We start from the raw sequence: 13,458 nt of genomic DNA, 5'->3' as shown, positions 1-13,458 counted from the left end.
GTGCAGCCACAATGAAGAACAGTATAGAGGTTCCTTAAAAAACCAAAAATAGAACTACCAGGTGTTCCTATCGTGGCACAGCAGAAACAAATCTGACTAGGAACCATGAGTTTGCCATTTCAATCCCTGACCTCGCTCATTGTGGTTGCAGTGAGCTGTGGTGTAGGTCGAAGACACGGCTCAGATCTGGTGTTGCTGTGTCTGTGGTGTAGGCTGGCAGCGGTAGTTCTGCTTGGACCCCTACCCCATAATGCCCCAGGTGCACCCCCAAAAAGCAGAAATAAATAAATAAATAAATAACCTTCTCTGTTTTCACACCAAAAATCCTAGATTTTTTATTTAAAATATAAAACATCTTCTAAGTATTTAATTTAGTACATTCTGTTTTTTAATCCATTTCATAATTTATATAAAAAATTAAGTATAAATTTTTCTCTAAAGATATCTAGATTGGTCACAGAAAAAAGTATCTCATCAGGTGTTTTCTCTTACAGAGAGATGCTACGAGATCCAGAAATGAGAAATAAACTAATTTCTAACCCAACTAATTTTAACCACATAGCACACATGGGCCCAGGAGATGGAATACAGATCCTAAAAGACCTGCCCATGGTAAGAGAAATGAAGAGTGAATGTGAATATAAATGGACTTAAGAATAAGGGGTGGGGAATCTATAGGAATGAATGTGTGAATGCTTAAATATATACCAGACGTAAAAGGATATGTTAGCCTAATGAAGAAATGTTTATCTCAGTATATTACAATATACGTAAGATGCGTGATGATGTAACTGACATGAAAAGCATAAAATTTAGATGTCTGTCAAAACCCAAACACATCAAGTTCTTGTTTAGTTGCATACTCTATAATCTTCTATACCTAGATTTACTGTTGTTGGAGAAATAAAGTGCCAGATTGGAGAGGTTCTATACCAAGATTCAGAACTTGGTTACCAAATCACTAAGAATTCACTAAGTTCTAGCAATTCGGTACAGACGTTTTTGCCCCTTCCCAGAGAACGTCATCAGTTTTGTCATTAACAGTCACATTTCTCATCTAATTATGAAATCAAGTCATTTTCCTTTGGCCAATTATACACCCATTGCCAAGTCAATTCTCTCTCTCTTTTTTTTAAGCACAGTATAAAAAAAAAAATCTGTGTTTTATTGTTTTGTTTTGTTTTGGTTTGGTTTGGTTTGTTTGTTTTTAGCAACATGAAAAATTGGGTTCTTTTTTTTTTGCTTTTTAGGGCTGTACATGCATATGGAGGTTCCCAGGCTACGGGTCAAATCGGAGCTGCAGCTGCCAGCCTATACCACTGCTCACGGCAACGCTGGATCCTTAACCCACTGAGTGAGGCCAAGGATCCGAACCTGCGTCCTCATGGATGCGAGTCAGTTGCGTTTCCACTGAGCCACAACAGGAACTCTGAAGATTGGATTCTTGACCTAATATATTGAGATTAAGGATGTTGGTGGAATTAGCTAATTATCCAAGCTTTGTTTATACTTAACATTTCAGTGTCATGGTTCTCTCAACAAACTATTAAAATTTTAGCAAGACCCTTTTGATCAGTGGTGATAGTATCTAGATTTTACATAGAATTTTAGGTGTAAGTTATATACTCTGGTCATCTGGGAGATGAATTGTGAACTTTGGCCCAAAGCTCTTTCTAAGGAGTCTGTGAATTACCCACATTAATAACTCTCCTGTGAGAGACCTCTGCCACTGATAGAAAACATAGTAGGTAATATAGTTTGGTCAAGTTTTTTAAAATAAAGTTAAGCTCTTAAAGGGCGTTTTGCATTTTTTTCATGGGAGGAACCGAAACACCTGCATTAATTTGAGCCCGAGTTCCCCATTATAAATAGCTCAACAAATTGGCCCTGTTTATGAATGAATGTAACATTCTTACTGTCATTGTGTTTCATCATCAAGACATTTATAGTCCGTGCTGGGTAAATGGAAATAAAGTTTGGGATTGTTATATGCACACTGTGATATAAGGAATGATTGGCCAGTAGGGACCTGCTGTATAGCACAAGAGGACTTGACCCAATATTCTGTGATAATCCATATGGGAAAAGAATATGAAAAAGAATGGATATGTGTATATACATAACTGAGTCACTTTATTATACAGCAGAAATGACCACAACATTGTACATCACTACACCTCAATACAACTTTTTTTAAAAAAAGATCACACAAGGAAAATAAAGTATACAAAAAGATTACAATCAATCTTGATGCAGTAATTAAAATGAAGTAAGAAATTTAAGGCTGAGCATAAATATTAAGCTGAAAAAATATTGAGCATAAATAAAGACTGAGTATTAAATTGTTATACTTACCTGTCATATGCTGTACTATTTTTTCAGCTTTTGCCTGGGAATGAGATTTCAGATTTTTCTCCCTTTTTCTCCCTTTTTTTCTGAACATTTGCTTAAGTCCTTAGTCTCATTATCCTTTATTCTTCAGAAGTAAACAGAACAGAACCATACAATCAGACTTTTCAGATTTTTCTCCCTTTTTCTCCCTTTTTTCCTGAACATTTGCTTAAGTCCTTAGTCTTATTATCCTTTATTCTCAGAAGTAACAGAACAGAACCAAAAAATCCAAGTCCTCTCTCATTTTCCCTCAAAGAAGGTAGTGTCAGGTACAAAGTACCTTAGGAGAGAGATTTTTTAATTACAATAAATAGTTGAAGTGTGAATATATATACTATCTTAGTGAAACTTTTTGAAATTTAATGAAACACCTGCTATGTAGTTAGCATTATGGAAAGACAGAGGGATGTGCATTTCAAATACATCCATATGTTGCAAAGCAACACATCAGCAAATACACAATTATTTCACTATAGTTAACAAGGTTTTAATGGATATTATCCTTTTAAAATTAAACTTTCTTCCACTTACTTCATTTTGTTGCACAAAAAGACAATTTTTCATCTCATGTATGCCAACAACATAGCAAGAATTATGAACATAAATTGTTTCTATAAATTCTATTATGTCTCACAGTATGTTCCTTAAAGTGAAGCAGTTTCAGGATTTAATAAAATGTTCCTCTGCTTAACCAGGTGAAAACTCAGTTTGCTGATGTTCCAGAATCTTTTAGACCTTCATTAATTACACAATAGGATTTGGTCTTCCTATATACCCTTAATAAGCACAATGAAGCAAAATGTCAAATTTCAAACCTCATTGAGAACGTTATGTCACAACATTCCTCCTTTTTCCCCCTTCTCCCTCCCACCACTTAAAAGAAAGGAAATTATCTGTTTTGTTGTTGTTGTTATTCAGAATAAGGTTCAGTCTTAATTACTGAGCAAAATAAGTTCAGATAGCATTTCCCAAAGATGTATCCCCGATCTGACTCCATGACACATGGCCTTCTGTGCTGGCTTCTTATTCCCATTAGACTTCTTGATTTTTAGTATTTGAGTCACTGATTTTGTTAACCCATGACTGCCTTGCTGGTTCTTTTTGTCATCAACCTAAGCAACTTTTTGCCTTTGCAGTGCAATCCAGTTTTTTAATGTTCCTTTCATTCCTTTCATGTTTCCTTATCATGTAAACACAGGACAAGTTGGTATAAATTTTTGTATATGTAGTATTGCAGCAAAGATGTTCTGTGTCTGAACTCCTGTCTTCACAGTGTCACTATATTTTCACCTGACTTTCTTCCTTTCACTAGCAAAGAACGTGAAAGCTGGGACTTTTCATAGGCATCTATTTAAGCACTTAACAAATGTTTTTTGGTATACTGTCTTCCCAGAATTGTGCTTATCTTGGCGTAGACCTTTAGTAAACAACACCGTAATATGCATGCCTGAAAGGAAAATAATATGCATGTCTATTACCTGTGTCTATACCTCTGTGTGTGTGTGTGTGTGAATATACATATATGTGTGTGTGTGAACATATATATATATATATATAAGACCTTGTGATATTTTAATATAGTCTCAGGTTTTAGAAAGTCCTTTCCACTGTAATTTTCTGTATTAACTATTTCTAAAATAATGATGAATTAAATTCATCTAACGTGAACATATAAAAGAAGCACTTTTAAAGCTGTGTTGTCATTTGTGCAAAGAGCATGTACCCCAAACATTTTTATGTTTAACTTGTTCAAATCAGTATTGCCTTCCTGTGAAATACTTAGAAGCTTAGAGAGTTTATTGAATATCTTTAGAAACTTAATTCTGTTGACTTTGTACCAAAACGATACTGAAAAGGGTTGTTTGCCTCATGAATGTGAAGAGATAATAAAGTAAAGGAGTCATTTTTTTTCTTTTATCTCTAATATCAAATGTGAATCTTTTATGTGTCTTAGTGAACCAAGAGGATATAAGCAGTTAATATAAAACTGCAGGTATGTCTTCAAGTATAGACCGAAGTAGTTTCCTTGAATCCTTTTTGTCAGTTACCTTTTTTTCATAAGTGGATACTGGTAATAAAGATCAATTTGTCTCCACTTGAATGCAAGAATAATACTTGACCTCTAAAAGATTCATTTTTTTAGCAGTAGAAGATTATTTTTCTCCTAGCCTTTTACCCGTTCCTAAAATTATTAATAGGAATTCCCTGGTAACTCAGTGGGTTAAGAATCCAGTGTTGTCACTGTTGTGATTCAGGTCACAGCAATGGCGTGGGTTCAGTCCCTGGCCTGGAAACTTCTACATGCTGCAGGCACAAGCCAAAATAAAAATAAATAAAATTGTCAATAAATAAAACTTATAGCTCAATGACCTTTTAGCGCTTTAAAAAGTAATTTTACTTCTTCGTCAAAGTTACATTTACATCAGTAGTTTTTTCTTCTTGCAAAGAACCTTAGAAGATACTGATTTTACTCACATCTCCAAATGTAAAACAGTATCTTTTACATAGGAGTCTTTCTTTTAAGCTTACCTAACTTAACGGATTTTTTTAAAGCAAGCTCCACTGTAAACCAGCTATAGTGGAAAAAATAACCATCATTATAAAAAAAAACCAAAAAGCAAGCTCATCTCAACTCTTGAGAATATCAGTCAGCCTCTCTCTGGCAAGTCATTCAGCCTCTGTCTCTAGTGAAGAGATGATAGGATGTTTTCTTGAAGCACAGGTGTTCTCAAGCGCCGAACCTTGAAAATTCCCATTGGAGAAGGTGACTGGGTACTGAGTGACAGTTCCCAAGTATTCAGGAGTTATTTTATGTGAAAAACTAGGTGCCTTGTTTTCAGAAACTTTCTTCTTTGTCTTTAGTTTTACATTATTTCATTTTTAAAAAATACATATGAAGATTGAAAGGAAGTTTGTTCTCGTTAAAAACAAACTTGTTCTTTGAGTGCCTAAATGGAGATGTGCTTGGGCAGCTTGAAGGTAAAGCAGAAACTGGTATGTTCCACAATTATTTGCTGTTTCTGTCATAGGACGATAAAATCAGTAAAAGCAAACACGTATCAGGTCTGGAAATACCAAGAAATGGTTTCAGTTTCTAAAGGAACAGTTACATAACACTTTTGATGAGAGGCTGGTTATGGTTTTACTTGGTCTTTAATTTTTTTCTTACTTTTTCTGTCCTTAGTATTTTTGTAGATTTTTGCCATGTTTTGATTCTATCACATAAAAAAATACTGAACATGATTTTGAAAGTCTACTTGCAGGTCTGATAGTCCAGTTTCTACTGAACTTGACAACAGTAATAAAAGAATAATTTTATGAGGCAAATAATTTTTTGCAGATCGGTTCTTTAAGGGACTAGCAAGAGAATTACAAAATTAACTGAGGCCTTAAAGTATTTCACTGTGGATTCAGTTCTGTGAGATAACTTCATTTTTTGACATGCATGTTGTCTGAAATGTCACATATGTCTGGTGAATCCATTCTCATCACCTCATTACCTTTTTTTCTTCTTTCTGTTGTTTTGATAGCCAGGTTTTCCCTATCCATCCCCTCATCATCACTCCGGTCTGATCTCCTCTCCGATCAACTTTGAGCACATCTATCACATGACTGTTAATTCTGCTGAAAAATTTCTCTCTCCTGATTCCATAAACCCTGAATATTCCCCGTCTCTACGCTCTGTCCCCGGTACACCAAGCTTTATGACTCTGAGGGTATGAACAGCTGAGTTAGGTGTTAACTTGTACTAACACGTGCGGATCTCTGCCTGGCTTCATAGTAACACTGCCAAGGGGGGTGGGTTTGGTGAACGTTTTCCTTTGGCCTGTTTCTCTCTTGCCAAGTCTCTTTTCTTCCTCCTCTTCTTTCTTCGAGTTCTCCTTTGTTTCTTCTTTTGAGGAAAAGCTAAGGACTGAGAAGGATTTCAGTTTTATTTCTAAAACAGTAGTGGAGGTTTTTTGATGTTTAACAAAAGATCATCCCATCATAACATTTTCCATCACAGATTCCAGGATGGAAGAAATAGCCCCTGATTAAGACTTTATTCCGTTAGACAAAAAAGTGATCCGAGAATTTCTGAAATTTTTTTTTTTTTCCTTTTGCTTTTTAGGGCCACACCCTCAGCATATGGAGGTTCCCAGGGTAGGAGTCGAATCAGAGCTACAGCTGCCAGCCTACACCACAGCCACAGCAATTCTGGATCTGAGCCGTGTCTGCGACCTCTACCACAGCAACGCCAAATCCTTAACCCACTGAGCAAGGCCGGGGATCAAACCCGAACCTCATGGTTCCCAGTCGGACTCATTTCCGCTGTGCCATGACAGGAACTCTCTGAACTTTTTATAAATAGCTTAGAACAGGTTCAGTTCAGAGAAATTTTTTATATTTAGTGACATTAAAGTCTGTAGTATGGCCTGTCCACAGGCCTTCTATCTACAATAAACCTCTTCTTATAGAGCTAAGAAATCTCCAAAGTATAAAATATAATAGTATCAATGAATAACAGGAAAAAAATCACCAAATAGTCTTACTGATCTTTGAGGTGCTGATATGCTTTTAATTCCAACCAGGATCCAAGATAAAACAAGGAGAGGAAAAAAATACAGAATGAGCAGCATCCTGGTGACCATGGCACCTGCCCTTGGTCCCGTGCACACAGCCTTGCATCTGTGTAGCTTGTGGCTCTGCAGATGAGAACTGGCGACCGTTCAAGCTGAATATCCATATTCCCATCAAGACTATGTGCCTATATTGACTTCACGGGAGCATTTTCTCAAGTTTGTTTTGCAGATAATAAAATACTTGAACAGTATCCATGTGTCATAATACTCGCTGGATTAAAAAATAATAGCATCCATTTTTATTTCATATTTCATAATTTCCAGTAAGAAAACTAGCTATAGGGTGAGAAGTTTGTTTTTGTATTTTTGTTTGTATTACCAAATTATTCTAAATTATGATGTTTTAAATGTCACTGTCATTGACATTAAACATCTTATTTGACAAGTTAAGATTAACTAAGATAAACCAGACCTTAGTGTGCTTCGTAACAGATTGCAGAGAGTAGATTCTAGAGGACGTCGTATATGTGAATCATTAATCAAGAATTTTTGATGCAAAAGATGGTGGAGATTTGTTTAAGTCATTAGAAGTAGAAACACTACTTACTACTGGTGGAAGTTTTATGTATATTTGTACAGGAAAAGGACCATTAGCTTAATTTTCGCATCGCTTTATAATGAGGTTGAATTTCAGCTGAAGAATGATAAACTGTTAGGTTTGGGGCTTTGTCTTCTTTTTTTTTTTTCCAGAGCATACCTTCAGTGTATCATTTGTTTATCACTACACCATTCAGTGTTACTAAACCACTGGTATTTTTATAGGCTTAATTTTTACCATTTTTTCCTAGGGCAGGTTTGTTTTATAGAAAAGGACAACATCAAGGCACCTTAAGCAAAACACTAAAAGTTTGAAGGTTGAAACTGATACCCCGTCTCTCTTGAGCTCTCCTTTGCTGCACTGCACGCATGTCACTGGCATACAGGGTTGCTCCTATGCGTGGGTGTTGAAATGCTAGCCCTTGTTCTGTTTTAAATTTTTTATTTTCTTAGAGGAAAAATGTTTGCTTTAAGCAAATAACATATTAAGAATTACATGGACTTTGCAAATTTGAAATAGGAACCAAAATGGCAGCCATTTGAATTTGAATTTGGAACCAGCCAGCCAGCCAGTATATGTGATTCTTTAAAATGTATGATTTGGAGATTGTCAAGAGATATTAGTGCATGTTTTCCTGACTGCTGGTGTTAGTTCTGCATTAGTTGTGTTGCTGTAACCTCCTCTCGGGCACCAGCCCTGGCACCCCTCTGGTGTGAAAAGGTTGGGGCCATTGAGGAGGCAACGTTCAGACAGCTGGTCCTACACACCTGGTCTCCAGGGGTACGTGACTTTCAAAATACTCTATGCCTCTTCTTCCTGCTTTAGACACTGAAATTATTGTTCAGTATTCGATGGAAAAACTTCTCAAACCAACACTCCCAAGTTGAATCACTTCCCCCAGGCCGTGATTGTTATAAGCATCATATTTGTGCCTCATATGCTGCTCTGTCCATGAGGCAGGAAGGTTGCCTGGTAACTAGGATGGGAACATGCAAAAGGGCACGTTTGGTATCAGGACCACAGAACGTGTTCTTGAGAAGGATGCACTTTTCAGTGACTCTTCTAAATGGGCTTATGCTGCTCTTGAGTTATCCTAAGCAATAAAAGCCTCATACGTGGTCAAAGCTTTGTTTCAGCATCTGCAGATGTCCATGTAATTCCACATTTACTGTCACTTCTAACCATATAACTTGGACTTACTGTTCTTACAACAACAGCAGACAATTCGTATTTGTCGCTAAGTACTTCACTAAGTATAAAGATGAGCACTTAGCCTTGACTGGGATAAGGTTTACTTGTGCTAGGGCGTTAGTACTTGTGGGTGTGGGGGTGTTTGGTGTTCTGGATCACTCTGCTCAAGACAACTGTATTTCTTGAAATGAGGGTGAAAAGTAGACAGCTCTGTAGAAAATCATTTTCTCTCTGGATGAAGAATTCTTCTTTCTCTCTTGATTTTAGAACCCTCGGCCTCAGGAAAGTCAAAGTCGGACAGCATTCAGTGGCTCAGTCAGTATCCCATCCATCACCAAGTCCCGCCCTGAGCCCGGTCGCTCCATGAGCGCCAGCAGTGGCCTCTCAGCAAGTAAGTGGCCCCGGCTGCGGGAAGACACTTCCAACAGGGTAGCACGTGGGGACCCTCGGGCAGCACAGCGTCTCAGACTTCGCTGGGTCATGGCTGGGAGGCACCAGGGCAGCTGTTAAGAACATGGTCACCGAGTCTTTTTAGAGTTGACAGTCCATCTGGGAGACAGATGAGCAATACTAATAAATTATGATGATAAATGCTATGCAGGGAATAGATAGGGTCCAGTAACAGGAGCAGGTGGCGGGTGTGGCGGATGAATTCCTCACACTTAGAATAATGAGGGAACTCATGCTCCCTCCCTCGGGCTGTGCTGCACTGACCCAAGTTTGATTAGTTGAATCAGGAGGTACAGTGGCTTCCTGGTAGGAGAGGGAGCGAGAAAATATTCAAGAGACGGGCAAGGGCCAGAACAAGTGGGGACATGGGGACCAAGGTAGGACATTTGCTGTTTTATTAAAAACACGACAGGACGCTCTGTGGAGTTTGAAGTAGGGAAGAACCTTGGCAGAGGGAACCTGGCTTCAATCAGGGAGAGTGTAACCACAGTGGCTTCCTGGTAGGAGAGGGAGCGAGAAAATATTCAAGAGACGGGCAAGGGCCAGAACAAGTGGGGACATGGGGACCAAGGTAGGACATTTGCTGTTTTATTAAAAACACGACAGGACGCTCTGTGGAGTTTGAAGTAGGGAAGAACCTTGGCAGAGGGAACCTGGCTTCAATCAGGGAGAGTGTAACCCATGTGCTTGCACCCCACCCACTCTCACCGTGATGGGCTCACCCCTGGGCCTGCAGGCTCTCCTAGAGGGCATGCAGAGCTGGACCCCCCACGCCCACCCCCATGTTAGGGCCAAACCCCCCAGCACTATCTAAAACTCTCTGGATGGGGCCCAGCCTCTGAGTATATGGTCTCCGTCAGCAGGGACCACAGTTTTCAGATTGTTCCTTTTGCTGTTCATTCGAAACAGCCCTGCCTTGGTTGTTTTAAGATCAGGGTGGTTGAGTGTAATTTTTCTCTAAAAGGAACATACCCAAAGTTTAAAAAAAAAAAAAAAGGAGTTCCCGTCGTGGCGCAGTGGTTAACGAATCCGACTAGGAACCATGAGGTTGCGGGTTCCGTCCCTGCCCTTGCTCAGTGGGTTAACGATCCGGCGTTGCCGTGAGCTGTGGTGTAGGTTGCAGACGCGGCTCGGATCCCGCGTTGCTGTGGCTCTGGCGTAGGCCGGTGGCTACAGCTCCGATTCAACCCCTAGCCTGGGAACCTCCATATGCCGCAGAAGCGGCCCAAGAAATAGCAACAACAACAAAAGACAAAAAAAAAAAAAAAAAGTAAATCACAGAGGTGGGTTAAGTCATCTCTTCTAGAAGTGGCCCCGGGACTGAGGAAGGAGCCCGTAACTGCGCTGAGGCTGGGCAGCCCTGTCACACACCTTCCCTCTGCTGTTTTATTCTCCATGTGCTGCGTGCCGCGTTGTTCCCACAAAAATCCCATAAAGGTGAATTTATTTCTAATTTACAAATGAAGGAAACTGAGACTCAGAAAGATAAAAGACCTTGCTTAAGGTCACAGAGGTAGTAAGAACAGCAGAACTCTCTGGCAGTTTGGATTTTTTTTTTTTTTAGGGTTGCACCTCAGCATATGGAGGTTCTAAGGCTAGGGGTCGAATCAGAGCTACAGCTGCTGGCCTATGCCACAGCCACAGCAGTGCCAGATCCAAACCTCATCTGCCACCTACACCATAGCTCATGGCAACGCCGGATCCTTAACCCACTGAGCGAGGCCAGGGATCGAACCCGCAACCTCATGGCTCCTAGTCAGATTCGTTTCCGCTGTGCCACAACGGAAACTCCTGAATTTTATATTCAGACTGACAACATTTTTTAAGGTAACTTCCAGCTTTTATTAAATTGAGTACTAAACTAGTTATGGACTTATAAGAAAAATCATAAAAAAAAAAGATTTATGCCTCCAAATAGGTTGTAATCTAAGGAGAGAGAAAAGCCGCCTAAAAAAAGTAAAGAGTACACATCAATGAATGCAGAGCAGTGTAGTCCAGCGAAAGGCACCTTAGAAACTGGATGGGGTGTTGGGAGGGAGCGGGTCTCCCAGAGAATGCGGTTTCATCAGCGGTTCTCAACCTGAGATGCTTTCAAGGGTCATCAGAAAAGCTTTCGAGAGTTAAGAATTCTGCTGATGGTCTGGGGTGGGGGCCCAGACACTGGTATTTTTAAAGCTCCATAATATAGACAGTGAACACCCAGTGTTGGTAACCTCTGCACCAGTAATTTATGGTGACACAGCTGAGGGGTTCAGGAAGGAAGCTGAAACTAGGAGGCGGCTGGCAGAGATGAGCGAGGACAGGGCTTCAGCAGGCAGGCTCCTGTTCATCCGCGAGGACGTCTCTATTGGGGTGGTCATGAAGCACATACGCTTTCAGCAGCCCTCCGTGGACAATTTCAGTGAATTCTTAATGTCAAAAAAAGTAACTCTGGGTTAGTTACACTAGTGAAAATTTGAAATAGTCACAATCTGTATCTTGCAGTTGTGCTAAAACCTCAACACAGTCTTTTTTTTTTTTTTTTAATTTATTTATTGTCTTTTTATGGAGGTTCCCAGGCTAGGGGTCAAACCAGAGCTGGAGCCGCCAGCCTATGCCACAGCCACAGCAACGTGGGATCCTTAACCCACTGAGCGAGGCCAGGAATCAAACCCACATCCTCATGGATGCTAGTCAGGTTCGTTAACCGGTGAGTCACCTCGGGCACTCCAAGACAAAAACATTTTTAAGGAAAAACTTGGAGTTCCCGTCGTGGCTCACCAGTTAACGAACCCGACTTGGCATCCATGAGGACGAAGGTTTGATCCCTGGTCTGACTCAGTGGGTTAAGGATCTGGCGTTGCCCTGAGCTGTGGTATAGGTTGCAGACGCAGCTCAGATCCCACGTTGCTGTGGCTGTGGTGTAGGCCGGCACCTACAGCTCTGATTGGACCCCCTAGCCTGGGAACCTCCATATGCTGTGGGTGCAGCCCTAGAAAAGACCAAAAAAAAAAAAAAAAAAAAAAAAAAATTTAAGCGAGAGCTAAAGAATGGTAGGAAATGCTCAGAGTTTTAAATGCCCCAAGATTTCTCAGGTCCTCCTTTTTCTGCCCTGAATGGTGCTAGTCCCCTTTGAATGAGCCTCAACTCTAAGAACAAAAGAGAATATGATTTTAAAGAAACTCACCTCATTTTTGTATTGCAGACTTTTTGCTCTGTAGAACAAAAATGCTTCTCTGTTCATATTCTTTTTTGAAAATTCTCTAGAGGTTAATAGTTATGCAGCATCAGGTGGCACGGCCTTTACTTCCGGGAACTGCTCTCCTTGGCCTCATCCTTCAGTTGATATGTTTTAAGCACCTGTCGCAGGCCGGGTTCTGAGCTGGGCCTTGGGGAGGCACAGACCATCCATCTGTTAAAAGAACGGTAGGCTCATAATGACAGCGTCATATCCGCATGCGGTGGAGAGAAGTGAGGTCCAGGGAGCAGGAGGGAGGAAGGCAGTGGCACGTGGGCGGAGACCTGAAGGACTGACTGCGTGGACACGGCCAGTGAGATCAGAGCCGCGCCCGCCAGTGCCGCCCACTCGCCCAGCCGCCCACCGCTGGCCCGGAGCGGGAAGGAGCGCTCCAGGCGGCGTGCTCCCGGCCGGGCTTGGGGGTCAGGGTCACCGTCCGTCAGTGAAGGGCTTTGCGCTGGAGGATGAGCCCCAGGCAGCGGGAAGGATGGCTCGTCCCTCCTGCACGTATAAAGTTGTAGGTGAACCTTGTGCCGCAGGGTCCTCGGCGCAGAACGGCAGCGCGTTGAAGAGAGAATTCTCCGGAGGGAGCTACAGTGCAAAGCGGCAGCCGATGCCCTCGCCGTCAGAGGGCTCGCTGTCTTCGGGGGGCATGGACCAAGGAAGTGACGCCCCGGCAAGAGACTATGACGGCGAGGTGAGTGCAGTGGGGGTGGCAGCTCTGTCTGGGAACGGGGGTTTGGAGAAGGCCTGCACAACCAAGGGCTGGTGCACTTACCAAAGCCGCACCACCACCTTGAACTTGGCCTCGGTTGCCACGGGGATCTGCCTGCGGGGAAGGCGGACGGGTCGCTGGGGTTGGACACTGCGATTTTCCTGGAGATGTTCAGACTTCTAATAGCTGTAGCTGTGACAATGACTCATATTTCTAAAGACCTATGGGGGGGAACTGAACCTTTGTTATATAGAAAAGGGGCTTCTGGAGTTCCCGTTGTGACTGTTAAAGAATCCAACTAGGAACCATGAGGTTGTGGGTTCGATCCCTGGCT

At 41.3% G+C, this 13,458-nt stretch overlaps 1 protein-coding gene and 1 long non-coding RNA gene across 22 annotated transcripts in view; one reads left to right on the top strand and one right to left on the bottom strand.

Moving 5' to 3' along the window:
• Window positions 1-13,458, top strand: part of CDC42BPA (CDC42 binding protein kinase alpha) — a 290,122-nt gene that overhangs the window by 272,146 nt on the left and 4,518 nt on the right. For 12 of the 21 annotated variants that reach the window (XM_021064437.2, XM_084979260.1, XM_021064430.2 and 9 more), the window contains 4 exons: window positions 495-612; window positions 5,922-6,107; window positions 9,010-9,133; window positions 12,949-13,106. In XM_021064437.2, the coding sequence (XP_020920096.1) occupies window positions 495-612; window positions 5,922-6,107; window positions 9,010-9,133; window positions 12,949-13,106 (586 nt within the window). The remainder of the gene's footprint in view (window positions 1-494; window positions 613-5,921; window positions 6,108-9,009; window positions 9,134-12,948; window positions 13,107-13,458) is intronic. The other 9 variants (XM_021064440.2, XM_021064439.2, XM_084979261.1 and 6 more) reach the window with 1 other exon arrangement.
• Window positions 11,011-13,345, bottom strand: LOC146398835 (uncharacterized). The gene is made up of 3 exons (XR_014817481.1): window positions 13,188-13,345; window positions 12,359-12,583; window positions 11,011-11,600 (listed from the first exon to the last, which is right to left on the bottom strand). It is a non-coding gene; the product is annotated as an uncharacterized LOC146398835 (long non-coding RNA).

Source organism: Sus scrofa, chromosome 10 (assembly GCF_054392235.1).
Source record: "Sus scrofa isolate SSC_HxYL_T2T_F1_AM1 chromosome 10, Sscrofa_HxYL_maternal_Yorkshire_Landrace_v2.0, whole genome shotgun sequence".
Classification (NCBI taxonomy): domain Eukaryota; kingdom Metazoa; phylum Chordata; class Mammalia; order Artiodactyla; family Suidae; genus Sus; species Sus scrofa.
The sequence above is the reverse complement of the archived record's forward strand: the minus strand, read 5'-3'. Positions and strand labels throughout refer to the sequence as shown.